We start from the raw sequence: 17,847 nt of genomic DNA, 5'->3' as shown, positions 1-17,847 counted from the left end.
CTAAACCAAGAATGGCAGGGGCAAAGGGAGAGACAAACATGGAGAGGAAGGTACTGAGAGTTACCACGCTGCATTAAGCCTTTCCCTGGGACAGCTCCAGGAGGAAAGGGACCCAGCTGAACCTTTGGAATCACAGACAGATGAACATGGGCACTGTTAGAAAGTTTTAGAATGTTTAAAGCTGCAAACAGTGAAGCTGAGAAAGGGTTTGGCCTTGTTAGTCAGCCGTGGTGGAGGCTTTGGCAAGAGGGCAGTGAGCTGGGTGTGAGGAACAAGGCTCTGCCTGCTGGTGCCAGGGAACCAGTGTTTCCCACAGTACCCTGTGACTTTAAAACAAGGGCACTGGGTTGTTGTCTGTTCTGTAGGAAGAGCCAATTCCTCCCCAAGATTCCAGCTGTTTGCTCCTCCCTCTCCCCCCTGCTGCCAGGTGCACCTTCCCCCGGCAGGCAGAGGGAAGGTGGTGTATCCAGACAAGTCCTTGTCAGGGAGCACAGCCAGTTCAACCCTCTCCTCTGTGCCAGTCACCTGGGAGGGCCCAGACCCAGGGGCCTCACCAACAGGCACCAGAATTCCCAGCAGAGCAGGAGACAGGTCCATGCCCGCCCAGGAGCACGCAGCCTTACCAGAGGCATAAAAGTCGGGGTCGAAGTACGCCATGAGGAAGAAGTTGAAGACAAGCAGCAGGAAGCCAGAGAACGTTATCAAGTTTGGGGCCAGCCAGGTAGGGAAGATCTATGGGAAAGCAGCAAAAGAACAGAGGAACTCATTAAAACACAGACGGAGGAGCCGCTCCAGCCGCGGGCACGGCCGGCTGGGGATGGACAACAGCGGCGGGAGCATCCACGGCATCCCACGCAGCACAAGCCTTGGGGGGGCATGCAGGCACCCAGGGCAGCTGCAGCAGCCCTGGGGATTAGTGGCAGCACGAAGGAAGTGGCTGAGGGTGCCCCAGAGGGGACTGTGGCGTGCCCAGCGGGCAGGACGAGGCTCACCTTGACGATGGCGTTCCAGAAGGGGTGCATGACGTACAGGGACAGGGGGTTGCTGTCCACGGCGCTGTACTGGGAACCACAGAGGGAGACACAAAGTTAGGGCTCCACACACACCTGGGGAAGGCCAGAGATCTGGCACCAGAGAATGTTAAAGGCTTGGAAGAGACCTTAAAGGTCATCTGGTCCCACCTCTCCACCATGGGCAGGGACAACTCCCACTATCCCACTTATCCAACCTGGCCTTGAAAGCTTCCAGAGCTGGGGCATCCACAACCTGTTCCAGTGTTTCACCACCCTCACAGTAAAGAACTTCTTCCCAATATCCAACCTAAATTTTTCCTCTTTCAATTTGTATCCATAACTCCTTGTCCTGTCCTGGCAGTGCCAGGAATACTGAGCTTTCTGTGAGCACAACAACCACCTGAGTCTTGGCATTGCAACAACACTTGGGTCAAGGGTGGACTCTCCCCAGAAAGAGTGTGAACAACCCAAAAAGGACCTCCAGCTCCAGCAGCCAAAGACCAACAAAGGCAGAGCAGTTGGAAGCAGTTGCCTGGTGAAGGATCAGCACCTTGCTCCTTTCCCTGTGTCCAGCTCAGAGAGCTGGAGGTGGCATTTCCAAAGGGTGGGTGAACATCAGGAATCCTGTGGGTGCTCCACGCAGGATGGGTCTCAGGGGGCTCCTCTCTGTCAAGGAGCTGAGATTTCAGCAGAGGCAGCTTGGGGAAGGAGGAGGGACAGCTCTTACCCCTCATCCCACCACTTTTACAACATCTGAGGTGCTCAGAGCATGTTTGTGGTGGGGAAATAAAAACAGAACTGAAAACCAAAGACTGAGACAAGGCAAGAAACAACTTCCAGTCAGAAAGTTAAACTTTGTCATCATTTGGCCCCTGAGAGCAGCACGAGCTGCTTATCTGCCCTCACAGCCCTTCCAAGCACAGACTGCCCTGGCTAAAGTCCTTTCACAAGTAACACTTTGATAAGAGTGCCCCAAAAAGATTGCACAGGCCACGGAACTCCTCAATTCAGGCACTCTGTGCTGGGCAGGGCAGTCTAACCCCAGCCCTGCCACCTGCCCACCCCTTGGTCCTGTGGTTGGCACAACACCCCCCAGCTCCCCAGTATGGGCACCTGCCCCAGTCTAATCCCAGCCACAGAATCCCAGAATGGTTTGGGTGAGGGATAGGAGAGGGAGCTTGAATCACATCCAGTCCCACCCCTGCCATGAGCAGGGACACCTTCCACTGTCCCAGGTTGTTCCAAGCCCTGTCCAACCTGGCCTTGGACACTCCCAGGGATGGGGCAGCCACAGCTTCTCTGCCCAATCTGTGCCAGGGTCTCACCACCCTGACAGCCAAGGATTCCTTCCCAGCATCCCATCCCACCCTGCTCTCTGGCAGTGGGAAGCCATTCCCTGTGTCCTGTCCCTCCAGCCCTTGTCCCCAGTCCCTCTCCAGCTCTCCTGGAGCCCCTTCAGGCCCTGCCAGGGGCTCTCAGGTGTCCCTGGAGCCTTCTCTTCTCCAGGTGACCCCCCAGCTCTCCCAGCCTGGCTCCAAAGGGGCTCCAGCCCTGCAGCATCTCCGGGGCCTCCTCTGGGCCCACTCCAGCAGGTCCCAGGTTTGATGTGACTGGTGAAAGGAAACCCCTCAGCAAAGAGCAGCTCTGTGTCCCCACCCACCCCATGGCCATGAACCAGCCCTGCCACTGCACCCATGGGCTGCTCCTCTCCTGGTCCACAAACCCCATTTTTCACTGGAACCAGCCTGTCTCCTTCAAAAGCTGGGAAGAAAGTGGTGGGAAAGGGCAAAGCAACACTCCCAAAGACAGGGCCAGGAAGGGCACTGGCTCTTGCTGGGCTCTGATCTTACAGCATTTGTCCCCAGCTGGGTGAATCCCATCCTTGGCAAGGACTTCTGTGCCTGCTCCAGCCCTTCCCTGTGCTGGATCAGTCCATCTCCCTGGGATTTAGCTCCAGGGTTTCCATGCCCACACCAGCAATCCCACAGGAGCAGCAGAGCCGGCAGCACCAAACCCCAGACTCTGGAGCTGAGGGATAAGCCCCAAGGAATTTTCCATCCCAGCTTAGTGCAACTTTGGGGACAGAATTCCAAATGCTTTATGAGGTAATAGGATTTGAACCATCAGTTAGGGGAGAAGGAGAGACTGTTTTAATCTCATTATCCCCAGAACAGCCTGGAACAAGAACACAGATGCAACACTCAGAGCGAAGCACGGGAAGCTCCAGGGCCTCTGTGCTTGTTTGTAAGGAACCTCAGGAAAGCCTCTCCAGGCCCCTGTCCCAGGAAGCTTTCCCCTCTCCCTGCAAAGACTGGGAGGAATAGTCAATAAGCAGCTTTTCCCCATGGCCACACATGGTCCCACTTGGCTTGCAGAACTGAAAAAGCTGCAAGGACCCATCTCTTGGGTGAGGGGGCAGCTGCTCTGCAGAGGTTTGTTGATGCAACCACAGAATTGTGGAATATCCTGAGCTCAAAGAGACACACAAGGATCATCAAATCCAACTCCTGGCCCTGCCCATGACACCCCAACAATCCCACCCTGTCCCTCAGAGTGCTGACCAAACCCTCCTGGAGCTCTGGCAGCCTTGGGGCTGTGCCCACTGCCCTGGGGAGCCTGGGCAGTGCCCACCACCCTCTGGGGGAAGGAGCTTTTCCTGAGATCCCACCTAACTCTGTCCTGGCACAGCTCCAGCCATTCCCTGGGTGCTGTCCCTGCTCACACAGAGTAGAGATTGGTGCTGCTCTTTGGGAGGAAGCTGCAGACCCCCATGAGTCTCCCCTCAGCCTCCCCTTCTCCAGCTGAACAAGCCAAGTGCCCTCACCCCCTCCTCGTGTGGCCTCCCCTCCAGACCCTTCCTCATCTTTGTGGCACTTTGGATGCTCTCCCACAGCTTTAGATCTTCCTAACCCCTCCAGCTCCAGCAGCCTCCTGGCAGGACACTTGTCCGTGGGCTGAGCAGGGCTGGCAATGCTGTGCCAGCTCAGGGACACCCCCGGGGCACAGGGACAGAGAGGGGCTGACTCTGGTGCCAGGCTGGCTGCCACCCTTTGGGACAGCACTCCGGACACCCAGGACACGGCTGGTGCCCGGCACAGCCACTCCCAGAATTCCAGTGAGCTGCCAGGCTCCTCCTGAGCTGCCAGGCTCCTCCTGAGCTGCCAGGCACCTCCTGAGCTGCCGGGCACCTCCTGAGCTGCCGGGCTCCTCCTGAGCTGCCAGGCTCCTCCTGAGCTGCCAGGCTCCATCATTCCCCCAGCTTGTCCTCGCTGCAAACCCGTGTCCCTCCTGCAGCTGGAGCTCCACACGCTGCTCTGGTCACTCACAGCCTTCCACGGGGCATTTCTCTGTCACAACCAATGATTCCCACCAGCCTGGACTCAGATTTCTGTCTCGTTTTCAGGAAGAAAAGGCCAGAGGAAAAGGAGAAGTGCACAGAAGGAATTTCATCCCCCCCAGGGTCTCCTTCCCAAAGCAGCCAGGCCCTGTAGCAGGCCCTGCCCTGAAACAGCACCGTGTCTGCAGACATGGCTCCAGGAAGGAGCCAGCCCAGCTCTCACACTTCCCTTGGGATTCGGGTTCAAACTCCTTCAGAGAAGAGCAAAGGCAGCACCAACAATCCTATCACTGGCACCTGGATGGAGCCTCTGGTGCCCTGTCCATGCCAGGATGCCCCCAGGGAACCCCAGGGCACCGCAGGTGGCAGAGACAGGTCTGGTGGCTGCGGTGCCATCACAGACGAGCTGACTGGAGTCGTTATGGGACTTATGGACACAAATGGCTCATACAGCTTGAAAACAACATTAATCTTGCAACCAGGACACTGCTGGAAGATCCAATTATGTGTCCAAAGAGGAAAAAATACAGATTTATAGCCCAGAGTCTACTAATAGCCTTCCTGTCCCGGAAAAACAATTCCACTTTGAAGTAATCTGATTACCTGGCGCCAGCAGCAGACCAAGCCCTGCCACAGGACCGTGGAATATCCTGAGGAGGAAGGGACCCCCAGGGATCACGAGTCCAGCTCCTGGCCCTGCACAGCACACCCCAAGAATCCCACCATGTGCCTGGTGGGAGTCACATCATCACCAGTGTCAGGGTGAGACAGATCCAGGGTGGGCTGGGCGAGGACAGCACTGGTGGCACAGCCACCTGCACTGGGGATGGCAAGCAAAGATGGATTTGCACATCCCATCTTGCTCCCAGGCTCTCCAGGAGGATCCATGGCAGCTGCAGGCCATGAGCCCATGTTTCCACATGGCCAGTGCAATCAGCAGAGCAGCTCCAGCGAGTCCATAAGGCTGCTCCCCATAAATCTCCTTAAGTACAAAGAGAGCACAAGGCTAAGAACCTTCTCCCATCAGGCTCAAGATAAGCCAGAAGGCAAAAAACTCACCTAACCCTGGCCATGGAAGTGAGCAGAACTGTGCCAGGAAAAACAAGGCACGGTTGCCCTCTGCCCACACTCGGCTGAGGGGTGAGGAGTCACCTCACCCTCAGTGGTACTAATTAACCAGAGTCTTGTTTGCCTTTTCTAAGGTCACTTCTCAGCTGGCATCAGAATGGAGCACGTTGGCAGTGGCAGAGCTGCACCCACCACGAGCCAACAGGCTCCAGTCAGGAGCAGCAGCAGGTGGGAAACAGCAGGAAGGATGTGGATGTCCCACCTGCTGCCCCACCTGCAGCTTCCACACCAGCACCGTCTCCCAGTCCTGCCTGGGCTTTCCTTGTGCAGCTTTCAGAGGTCCAGCAATTAAAGATGCTTCAAAACACAGCACGGAATCATGGAATGGTTGGGGTTGAAAAAATCCTCTGACACCACCGAGTCCAACCACTCCCAGCACTGCCAAGGCCACCATTGATGATGTCCCCCAGGTGCCACATCCACAGGGCTTTTCAGTCCCTCCAGGGCTGGGGATGCCAAACCTCCCTGGGCAGCTGTGCCAGGGCTGGACAGCCCTTTCCAGGAAAGAATTGTTCCCAATATCCCCCCTGCCCCTGCCCTGGCACAACCTGGGGCTGTTCCCTCTCCTCCTGCCCCTGTGCCCTGGGGCACAGCCCGACCCCCTGTCCCGGCTCCCCCCTCCTGGCAGGGATTGCAGAGCCAGAAGGTGCCCCCTGAGCCTCCTTTGCTCCAGGCTGAGCCCCCCCAGCTCCCTCAGCCCCTCCTGCTGCTCCAGCCCCTTCCCAGCTCCGCTCCCTGCTCTGCACACGCTGCAGCCCCTCAAGAGTCCTGGCATGGTCAGAGGCCTCCTCCTCCATGAGGAGCCACCACACTGAGCAGAAATCTCCTTCCCACTTCCCAAGTCCCACGGCATGTGCAAATTCATTGGGAACACCAGAGTCCTGTCCTGCCAACAGTGTCTGACATTCACAGCCTTGGCTCTCACAGGCACCAGTTGGGAGATTCCCATAATGGTTTGGCTTGGAAGGGACCATAAAATCCATCCTGTTCCACCCCCTGCAATGGGCAGGGACATCTTCCACCAGCCCAGGTCACTCCAAGCCCTGTCCAGCCTGGCCTTGGACACTCCCAGGGCTGGGGCAGCCACAGCTGCTCTGGGCACCTCTGCCAGGGCCTGCCCACCCTCCCAGCCAGGAATCCAGTGAAGTCTTGAGGTCCAGCACAGCAGCTCCAGGCAGGACACACAGAGGGCTGAGGCTCTGAGCCAGCCCCTCCAGCCTCCTGCAGAGTCCTGACCCCATCCCATTATCCTGTTGGTGCAGTGGAAATCCCTTTCCCATGGATACACAACGTGGAGCAACACTTGATGTTGATGGCAGGCTTTGGAGAGGAGCCTGCCAATTCCAGCTGCATCCAGGAGCATTCCCTGCCTGGGAGCATTAAATATCCATGAATCTGGGTCACCACCACTTCCACTGCAGTTTGAGGTGATCAGCTGCAGAAGGAGGCACAGATGGTGAGCACAGGGGTGGGAATGGAGACCCTTCAGGGGCAGGGATGGAATTAGAGGATCAGCCAGTAATGAGCCTCCAGAGTGGGGATTGAGGGATCAGGGAGGGAAACTGAGGGAAGGGGGAGAAAAGGCAGAATCAAAAATGCAAAATCCACATCCCTATGCTCTCCTGAGGGCATTCCTTCCCAGCAGACTATCCCAAAACCTACTCCCTGTGGGGTCAGAGCAGGGCCTCCAGGCTGGGCTGTTCCTCAAGGAGGTCCTGACCCACCAGGGAGATGCAAACACTGGCAGGATCCCAGACCCTCTGCAGAGCTGGGTTTGATCCCAACCCACCAACCAGGAGGGACAGGACACAGGGAATGGCTTCCCACTGCCAGAGGGCAGGGATAGATGGGATACTGGGAAGAATTCCTCCCTGTGAGGGTGGGCAGGCCCTGGCACAGGTTGGGCAGAGCAGCTGTGGCTGCCCCATCCCTGAGAGTGTCCAAGGCCAGGCTGGACAGGGCTTGGAGCACTCTGGGACAGTGGGAGGTGTCCCTGGGGTGGGACAGGGTGAGCTTGAGTGTCCCTTCCAACCCACAGCATTCTGGGATTCTGGGATAATACACGAGTCAGTGCCAGAAAAGAGGATTTGTTACAACCCCTAGAAAAAGAAATCAAGGTGAACTTCTCCATTCAAGGAAGCCACAAGCCCACACCCATTGAGAGACAATTCCAGGTGGTGGAGGCACTGCAGGGAAGGAGGGAAATGCCACTTCCCAAGTTTCCACAGAGCCTGTATGAAAGGCACAAATAACACCTTTTTCCCCCTAAGCACATTTCCCTCTGCCTCTTTCTCCCTCATCCTTTCTCTCCACAAAGAGGAAATTCGTAGTTAACAGGAGAAAAACCTCACTGACATCCTGCTTGGTGCCAGATGTGAAGCAGAACAGGTCAGGTCATGATCCAGCCCTGATAACGTGGCCATTTCTGGAGCCAGCCACAGGAAGTGATACCTGAATTTCCACAATGCACCCAGTTCTCCTGACAGCCAAATACTTGTAGTTAATTAGCAGAGAGTGCCTTTTCTGATGGAATCCACTGCAGCCAAGATTCAACACGCACCAATAAACATTGCAGCAAACTTGGAGTGCAATTACAGGGCCTGAGATGAGCAGCCCACGCTGGTTCCAGGGGCTGGCTCTGCACATCTTGCAACACTGGGCGAGCTCTGCAGGCCAGAGCTGTGAGCTGGCCCCGCTCCAGAAGGGAGGGAGGGAGGGAGGCTCCTCCAGCACATGGAAAAGGCTCCAGCAGCCAAAGGCACCAGTCCTGGCACTGTCACCCACCTCAACCAGTCCCTGCTCTCCACACGCCTCTGGTTGCTCCTCTGGGATTCCTGTGCCCACACTGATAGCTGGGACAGGGAGAGCAGCTTCCTGCTCCTTCACTGCACATCCAGGACAAGGCACCTGGTTCTGCAAGTGTCCCAAACCACCAGCTGGGAACAGCCACCTCCTGCTTCAAGTGGGACAGAGGATGCAGAGGGATGTGGGCATCAATCAGCTGGGAAGAGCAGGAGTTGTGTCCTTGGCCTGCCTGGCAAGGGAAGAGCCCAGAGGGCTCCTGCTGTGGGACAGGACAAGGAATGCAGGAAGATGGACACGACTCAGCCGTGTGAGCTGATACCTGGAAACCCCCCCCGTGCCTTGGGCTGGTCCCACAGTGTGGGCAGCAGGACAGGGAGGATTGTGCCCCTCTGCCCCCCCAGGGCAGACCCCAAACCCTGCAGAGCTGCCCCAGCCCTGGGCAACAACAGCACAAGGACGTGGAGCTGCTGCAGCCAGGCCAGAGGAGGCCCCGGAGATGCTGCAGGGCTGGAGCCCCTTTGGAGCCAGGCTGGGAGAGCTGGGGGGGTCACCTGGAGAAGAGAAGGCTCCAGGGACACCTGAGAGCCCCTGGCAGGGCCTGAAGGGGCTCCAGGAGAGCTGGAGAGGGACTGGGGACAAGGGAGGGAGGGACAGGACACAGGGAATGGCTTCCCACTGCCAGAAGAAATTCTTCTCTGTGAGGGTGGTGAGGCCCTGGCACAGGTTTGCCAGAGCAGCTGTGGCTGCCCCAGCCCTGCCAAGTGTCCAAGGCCAGGTGTGGAGCCAATACAGCCACAAGCTGCACGTCCCCAGCTGAGTCATTGGCTCATACAAAACCCACAGAGGTTTGAAGTTCCTCCTGGAAACCCTGCAGGACCCACTGGGGACTGAAGTCACAGTAGGTCCCTGACCACAAAGACCTTCATCACCACCACTGTGTGGCTAAGACCAGAGAGCTTGGGAGTTCCCCACCAAAATATGGTTCATTCCCTTTGGCACCCACAGAGCAAAGGCCACTGCTCAGAAACCCTCAGCCTTTCTGCAGCACTTTCAGGGCTGTTCAGCAGGAAGAGCTGTAAACACACCCAGCCAGGCCCCAGGAGTGGCACCAGCTCATCACTCCCCAAACCCTCCCAGCACATGGCAGAGGTGTCTCTAGAAAGCAGGATAAATCCCTTCCCTTCATCTCATTGCTCAGCACAGGGAAAAGCTCAGCCAAGGCTCGTGAGCCACGTCGTGCCCAGTTAATCCTGGGATTGCTGCTGCCTCCTCCAGCCACGGCATCTGCAGACCACGAGAGCTGCAGGGGACACACTAAGCTGGGCAGAGGTTCTAACCCTGAATTTAATCACAGAACAGGAGAACAAAAAGGAAAACACCTCTGACTTGGGAATCACAGGAGGCTCCTGGGCTTCCTTACAGCACAGCCAGGCAGCCCCTTGGGAACTGCCTGTGTTTAAAGGCACACACACACACACACACAGCCTGTCTCATGGCAATTAAAAGAGCCCCTCAGGAAGGAGTTAAGTGATTACAGAGCTGGGCTCAAAGGCCTCCCCTTCTGCTAAGGAGAAGCCCAGCTGGATGACTGGGGGGCAGGCACTGGCCTTTCCATCACCGTGCCCTCGAGCCACATCCCAGCGGCCAAACGCTGCCCCTCCTGCTGCCCTCGCTGCCTGTGCTGCTGTTCCACTGGTGGGAGCTGCCACGGGCATGTCAGTGTGTCTGAACAGCCTGCAGAGATCTCCTCAGGGCTCCCATTTCCAGCAAATCCTGCCAGGAACAGCTCCCAGCCACTGGCTCCCCTCGGCGCAGCATCTGCTCTCCAAGGCTGGAGCCAAAAGGATTTCTTGAGGACACTGTGTGGGACCAGCAGTTGGGTTCCCACCTGGAAGGAGGGTGCAGAAAAGGGAGGAGAGCATCTAGGAAAAAAGGGTTTCCCACGATAAATGGAACCCTTGAAGCCTGAGCCTGATCAGCTCAGGGCTCCTGAGCTTTCCCATGAACACTCCTTCAAGCTGACACTGGAAATAGAGTTGTTTTCCTGCAAGAAAATCCTCAACTTGAACAGCCACATGTGGGAAGTATCTTCTGTGGATGGGGCCTGCCCAGCACAGTGCATGTGGATGAGAGGCCCGTGGGATGCTCCACCAGCTGGGGTTCCCACCATCCACAGGGATGCTGCACCTTTGGGTCCCTTAAGGCCACCACCTGCTCCTGCTCAGAACACAAGGACGCAGAATGGAAAGGTCTGAGGGGTTTAGGTTTTTAGGAGAAGTTTTGCTATAAAAGGCCCTTCCCAGGTCTCACTTCAGTTTCCTCTTGCTGGACTCAGACTTGCTCTGGGAGTGTCTGGAGTGACCCACCAGCCTGTCCCACCTTTGGACTCAAACACAACACGGGCCGTCCCTCCGTGTCCCTCCTGTGCCACAGGTAAGGGGTGGCACTCCCACATCCTCCTTCACTGGCATCTTCACCAGAACACCAGTCCTGAGGATAATGCCTGAGGTCCAGGTGACATCATGACAGAGATTTGTCACCCAGCTCACACAGTCAGGAAAACACAGGAGACTCACCCATGGCCAGAGCCTCCTGCACAGCTCTCACCACTCAGGTACCTTCCCTGCTCCTAAAGGACCTGGATCAAAGAGCCACAAAGGGATCACAGCCCTGGGAACAGTCACCAGCAGCTCCATCACACCAGAAGACACCAGTACAGAGCAGGATCCCTTTGGGGAGAGCTGGATGATGTGGAATCACAAGCAGCTCAGACAACACTGCCTGAGGAAAGGCTACAGAGAACGAGGGGCACGTGACTGGAATATGGAAAGACAGGGACAAACCCTTGGAGCTGCTGTGCCAGGACATGTGAAGCTGCAGCACTGTGCCTTCAGTCACCATCATCAAATTCCAGACTGGTTTGGGTGGGAGGGACCTTAAATGAATCCAGTTCCCACCCTTTACCATGGGCAGGGACACCTCCCACCAGCCCAGGATGCTCCAAGCCCCATCCAACCTGGCCTTGGACACTCCAAGGGATGGGGCAGCCACAGCTGCTCTGGGCAACCTGTGCCAGGGCCTGCCCACGCTCAGAACCAAGAATTTCTTCCCAATATCCCATCTATCCCTGTCCTCTGGCAGTGGGAAGCCATTCCCTTGTCCTCTGACTCCAGGCCCTTATGAAAAATCCCAGTCCAGCAGAGAAAGCAACACAGGAGCAGACACCTCTGTAACTGTTCCAGATGGTCTCGTTTTCCCCCTTCCCATAATTTGCATGGGAAGGTTGTCCAGAGTCTGCCCAGAAGGTGATCTGCAGGCAGGTTTTAAGAATCTGACCTCTGGCATTCAGCTGCCAGGTTTCCCTGGGAAACAGCAGTGCCTGGTGCAGCTTTCTTGGCAGAGGACACCCAACCCTGGACAGGAACGGAGCGCTGGGGTTTGGCAGAGGGCACTGGGCACCCACCAGAGCAGAGTGCCCGGTTTGCTCTGCCCCAGGAGGGCAGCACACACATCCCAGCCCGTGGGCTCAGGACAAGCACTTCACTTCTGACACTGAGACCTCCACCTGCCAGCACCTTCCACCACCTGCACCAGGCTGAGAACCCCGAAGAGCTGCACACACCTGGGACAGGTCTGGCCTCGGGGGAAGCCTCACCCTGTGCTGGAACACGGTACCTACAAAGGATGGATCTGTTCCCTTCCATCCCAGTTCAGCTCAGCTTGTCCCCAGAGGTACAGAAGCTACACCTGAAGAATTCCCTACTGCAGAAGAGTTACAGGCACAGAACTACAAATCCTTCAGGCTGGAAAAGCCCTCCCAGCCCATGGAGCCCACCCTGTGCCCGATGCCCACCTTGGCAAAGCCCTCCCAGCCCATGGAGCCCACCCTGTGCCCGATGCCCACCTTGGCAAAGCCCTCCCAGCCCATGGAGCCCACCCTGTGCCCGATGCCCACCTTGGCAAAGCCCTCCCAGCCCATGGAGCCCACCCTGTGCCCGATGCCCACCTTGGCAAAGCCCTCCCAGCCCATGGAGCCCACCCTGTGCCCGATGCCCACCTTGGTAAAGCCCTCCCAGCCCATGGAGCCCACCCTGTGCCCGATGCCCACCTTGGCAAAGCCCTCCCAGCCCAGGGAGCCCACGCTGTGCCCGATGCCCACCTTGGCAAAGTCCTCCCAGCCCATGGAGCCCACCCTGTGCCCAATGCCCACCTTGTCCCCCAGCCCAGAGCACTCAGTGCCACGGTCAGTCCTGCCTTGGGCACCTCCAGGGCTGGGCACTCCAAACCTCCCTGGGCAGCCCCTGCCAGGGCCTGACCACCCTTTCCAGCAACCAATTCCTCCTCCTGTGCCCCCTGCCCCTGCCCTGGCCCAGCCTGAGGCCGTGCCCTCTGCTCCTGTCCCTGTGCCCTGGGGCACAGCCCGACCCCCTGTCCCGGCTCCCCCCTCCTGGCAGGGATTGCAGAGCCAGAAGGTGCCCCCTGAGCCTCCTTTGCTCCAGGCTGAGCCCCCCCAGCTCCCTCAGCCCCTCCTGCTGCTCCAGCCCCTTCCCAGCTCCGCTCCCTGCCCTGCACACGCTGCAGCCCCTCCGGGTGTCTCTTGGCTGAGGGCCCAGAACTGCCCCAGCCCTGGAGGTGCCTCAGCAGGGCCAGCACAGGGACGGGCACTGCCCTGGCCCTGCTGCCACACCAGGGCTGGCACAGCCCCGGGGTCATTGGCCTCCTGCACACCTGGGCACACCTGGGCTCGTGTCCAGCTGCTGGCACACCAGCAACTCTCCCAGGACATGCCCCTTCCCTGGGACATGTTGCCTCCTCCACAACCCCAAAATCCTCTTATGTGGACACTGTGTGGCCACAGAGCTTCTGCCAGGCACAGCTTGAAGGCTGAGGCTCAGTCAGGGGCTGCACAGGGTGGGCAGAGAGGCTGTGGCTGCCCCAACCCTGCAAGTGTCCAAGGCCAGGCTGGACAGGGCTTGGAGCAACCTGGGCTGGTGGAAGGTGTCCCTGCCCATGGCAGGGGGTGGCACTGGATGAGCTTTAAGGTCCCCCCCAGCCTAAACCCAATTTGTGAGTCTGGTAAGATCAACTCGCTTTGGAATCTGTAAAGGGCAGAGCACAACAAGCCTCAGTGCCTAAAGCAATGCTGGGATATGTGACCCAGTACCAGAGAATTGTGCTGCATCAGCCACTTCCTCAAGGCTGAAATAGCCAAGAACAAGGCTCCCCATGGAAACAAGACACAGAGGAAGGAAGGAAAGTGAGCAGGACACAGGCAGAGATGATGCTCTTTGATCACTACCTGAACCTGCCCACTCTTATCAAAGTCTCTGTTGACTCAGTAAAACCACAGGCGCTGGAGCAAAGCTCCTCCTGCCAGGCAACAGAACCCCTGCTCTCAGGACAGAGCTCCAGCAGAGCCCAGCTCCCACATTTCAGCCTGTGCCACCCAAACCCAAGCAGGAAACACCCCCCCAGTGCCCAACTGGGGACAGCAGCACCCGGTGCTTTCTGTGCTTCGTGGGACCTTCCTCCTGCCCCAGGTCAGCCTGCAGGGCTCTGCTCCCAGACCAACCTGCAGCAGCAGTTCCACCACAAGTGTCCTCAGGAAAAAACCTGGGAGCAGGTTTTGGTGCCTGCTCCATGATCCAAAAGGTTGCTGCAGCTGGAGACCCCCTTCTCAGTGCAGCACTGCCCTGAATCCCTCCAGGCATGACTGGGAACAGTCTGAGCACACCACAGGCTCCCTCTTTAACCAAAAGCTTTGTGTTTGTAGAAGCCAAACCAGTGACTTTGGGAGGCCTGAGTGTTTTGCTCACCTTTCTCCAGCACCCACACAAACCCACAATCATTCACTGCCTTTCTAAACACACTGAAAGTTCCCTGCTGAGTCCCCACAGGGGGAACCCTGTGCAGCCCTGTCACATCAGCCCATCTCGCTCTCCCAGGTCCACTTCTCTCCATCTCAGCAGCTCTGGGTGTGCAAGAGGAGAGTGTGAGCAAGGCCTGGCCTCTGCAGCCCCCGTGGACAGCTCCAGGAGGAGTTCTGCTCCCTGGAGGCATCACACTTGCCCTGACTGTCACCAGACTTGCCCTGACTGCCCTACACTCTTCAATGACACCCCACAGACCATCCTGGAAGGACAACTGCAACATGGCCCAACATGATGGATCCAACAAGAACAAAGCAAAGAAGGTGAGATGGAACCTTTTCACTCAACTGCTGGTGTGGGAGAAGAAAAACTGTGGGAAACACACTGCTCTCTGCATAACACAGCACCCAGTTCTGCCCCGTGCTAAGGGAGTCACCTACTTTGGCCCAGAGTCAGCCCTCAGGGATTGAAGTGCCATGGCAGAGCCTCTTTCCACTTCCAGCACTTCCTTCCAGGGCTGCCAGTGCTTTGACCAAGGCCCAGCTGGCACGAGGAGACAGGGCCAGTGTGGGTTCCAGGGCTGGGAGTGCAGAGGGCAGCCCCGGGGCAGGAGCACTGACTGGCCCTGAGGTGCCCGTGGGGAGTTCCTGGGCTGGCTGTGCTCCCACGGCCACCCCCTGCTGTCCCTGCTGTCCCTGCATGGCAAGGGGTGGCCACAGACCTCCCTGGGGGTGGGGACAGGCCACCACTGCCTCCCTGGGCCCTGGCCAGGAGGAGCTGGGAGACAGGGAAACTGCCACAGCTCCCACCCTAAAGGCGCCCAGCAATGCCCTCCCCTCCCCTCCCCTCCCAGGGACAGGCTGGGGGGGCCCCACGCACTGACCGGGACCCCCCCACGCTCCTGGGCAGGTGTGTGTCCCCCAGGGGCACACCTGGGCTGGGGGCACAGTGCCACTGCCCCAGCCTGGACACTGCTGCAGCCTGGCTGGCCCCCGGGGGGGCAAACAAGCCCCGGTGCCCACCTGGCACTGGGACACACTGGGATGTGCCGTGCTGGACACTGTACCCCCCCAGCACCGCTGGCACATGGGCTGGGGGGCCTGGGTGGCAGGGGACACCCCCTGAGTGGCCGTGGGGCACAGCACGGCCGTCCTGACCTCTCCAGCAAGCTGGGCAAGGCTCCCATGGGCCCACCTTCCCCACGCTGGTTCTCCCTGTGCTCAGAGCCCCCTCCCCGTGTCTCCTGCAGCCCCTCCCTCTCAAACCCCGGCTCTCCCTCGAGCCCCCCCAACCTCCCAGGTCTTACTGCAGCCCCTCCTAAACCCCACGTCTTCTTACAGTGCCCCCTCAAACCCCGGGTCTCACTGTAGCCCCCAACCCTGGGTCACACTGCAGCCCCCCTGCCCAAATGCCCTGGCTCTCTGCAGCCCCCTCCCCACATCCAGGGTCTCCCTGCAGCCCCCCCCCAAATCCAGGGTCTCCCTGCAGCCCCCTCCCCACATCCAGGGTCTCCCTGCAGCCCCCTCCCCAAATCCAGGGTCTCCCTGCAGCCCCCTCCCCAAATCCAGGGTCTCCCTGCAGCCCCCCCCTCCCCAAATCCAGGGTCTCCCTGCAGCCCCCCCCAAATCCAGGGTCTCCCTGCAGCCCCCCCCACATCCCCGGCCCCCCCTCACCCCGCACCCGCCCGTACCTTGTACTTGCTGAACCCCGCCAGCTGCTCGGGGCTCACGTACTCCATGCTGGGGCCCGGCCGCTCCCGGCGCTATTCCCGCTATTCCCGGCGCTATTCCCGGTGCCGTTCCCGCTGTTCCCGGTCCTGCTCCCGGCGCTGTTCCAGGGGCTAATCCCGCTGTTCCTGCTGTTCCCAGCGCCGGTCCCGGCGCTATTCCCGGTGCTATTCCTGCTGTTCCCGATACCGATCACGGTGCCGGTTCCGGCGCTTTTCCCAGTACTATTCCCGGTGCTGTTCCCGGCGCTGTTCCCGCTGTCGATCCCGGTGCCGTTCCCGGTACTATTCCCGGAGTTCTCGGCGCTATTCCCGCTGTCGATCCCAGCGTTGTTCCCGGTGCCGATCCCAGTGGCGATCCCGGTGCCGGTGCCGGTCCTATTCCCGCTGTTCCCGGTGCCGATCCCGGTCCCGCTCCCGGCGCTGCCGCCGCCGCATCGGCCCACCCGGCGTGGCCGTGACGTCACCGCGCCCCGCCCCGCCCCATCGGCGCCCCCTGGCGGCCGGGAGGGCCCCGCGCGGGACGGGGGCGGGAAACGTGGGAATGGCGGGAAATGTGGGAATGGCGGGAAATCCTTGAAAAATGGGAAATGTGGGAAAGGCGGGATATGTGGGTAAAGGGGGAAAACCGGGAAACACGGGAAACCTGGGAAACCCGAGAAACGTGGGAAGCCCGGGAAATCTGGAGAAACCAGGAACTCTGGGAATTCCAGGTAAATAGGGAAATCCGGGGAATCTGGGAAAACCGGGATATCTGGGTAACGGGAAATCCAGGAAATCCGGCTAAACGGGGAAATGTGGATAAAGGAGGAAATCCGGGAAAACCGGAAAATCTGGGAAATCCGGGAAAAAGTATCCCTGAAAAAATAGACCCGCCCCTCCCCTGTGTCCCTTGGCGGGACCTGCTCCTGTTTTCAGAGGGGCGGTGCGGGAGCACCCGCTGCCTTCCTGGAAATCCGGCCTTTTCCTGCAGCAGAGTGTGAAACTGGGGAGCTGCTGCCATACTGGGAGGGAAAAGTTGTCCACAGAGAGGTGGACTCGGTGATCCTGGGAGTCCCTTCCAGCCTTAATGGCTCTCTGATTCCAGGGAAGGCAGCAGCAGCTGGGCAGTGCCTGGGGCTCCTGGCTGGAAACCACCAGCCCTGCTCCTCTTACCCCAGCTGATCGAATCCCAGCGCTGCCCAACCTGTGCCAGGGCCTGCCCACCCTGCCAGCCAAGGATTCCTTCCCAATATCCCACCTATCCCTGCCCTCTGGCAGTGGGAAGCCATTCCCTGTGTCCTGTCCCTCCCTCCCTTGTCCCCAGTCCCTCTCCAGCTCTCCTGGAGCCCCTTCAGGCCCTGCCAGGGGCTCTCAGGTGTCCCTGGAGCCTTCTCTTCTCCAGGTGACCCCCCCCAGCTCTCCCAGCCTGGCTCCAAAGGGGCTCCAGCCCTGCAGCATCTCCGGGGCCTCCTCTGGCCTGGCTGCAGCAGCTCCACGTCCTTGTGCTGTTGTTGCCCCGGGCTGGGGCAGCTCTGCAGGGTTTGGGGTCTGCCCTGAGGGGGCAGAGGGGCACAATCCCCCCCCGTCCTGCTGCCCACGCTGTGGGATCAGCCCAGCAGGTGGTCATGACCATGTGGAGTTTGAGTGCCTTTAGTCACACATGTTTTAGGGATGGAGCCACATCCCTGGAAGTGCCCAAGGCCAGGTTGGATGGGCCTTGGAGCAACCTGGGATAGTGGAAGGTGTCCCTGCCAAAGAGAGGAATTGGAATGGGACGGATTTTAAAGTCCCTTCCAATCCAAACCACTCTGTAGTTTATTTGCCCACAGTGACCCTTCCCAGTAACACCACCAGGGCCTTTCCAGCCACGGCTCTGCATCCCTGATGTCCCTTTTGGAGAGGAAGGGGCACAGGAGTGACACCCCCCACCCACAGCCCTGCACCCAGGACCCCTCAAACCTGCTCCCCCCCAGTCCATCTCTGCCC

The 17,847-nt window shown here is 59.0% G+C and overlaps 1 protein-coding gene across 2 annotated transcripts in view; it reads right to left on the bottom strand.

Moving 5' to 3' along the window:
• SELENOI (selenoprotein I) overlaps nucleotides 1-16,358 on the bottom strand; it is a 30,780-nt gene extending 14,422 nt beyond the window's left edge. For both annotated transcript variants that reach the window (XM_071547660.1, XM_071547661.1), the window contains exons 1-3: nucleotides 15,844-16,358; nucleotides 993-1,061; nucleotides 624-732 (exon numbers count right to left, since the gene is read on the bottom strand). In XM_071547660.1, coding sequence (XP_071403761.1) covers nucleotides 624-732; nucleotides 993-1,061; nucleotides 15,844-15,891 — 226 coding nt within the window. In that variant the 5' untranslated portion in view covers nucleotides 15,892-16,358. The remainder of the gene's footprint in view (nucleotides 1-623; nucleotides 733-992; nucleotides 1,062-15,843) is intronic.
• Nucleotides 16,359-17,847: the final 1,489 nt, after the last annotated feature.

Source organism: Pithys albifrons, chromosome 2 (genome assembly GCF_047495875.1).
Source record: "Pithys albifrons albifrons isolate INPA30051 chromosome 2, PitAlb_v1, whole genome shotgun sequence".
Classification (NCBI taxonomy): Eukaryota; Metazoa; Chordata; class Aves; order Passeriformes; family Thamnophilidae; genus Pithys; species Pithys albifrons.
Note: the sequence above shows the minus strand (reverse complement) of the source record. Positions and strands in the feature narration are given on the sequence as shown.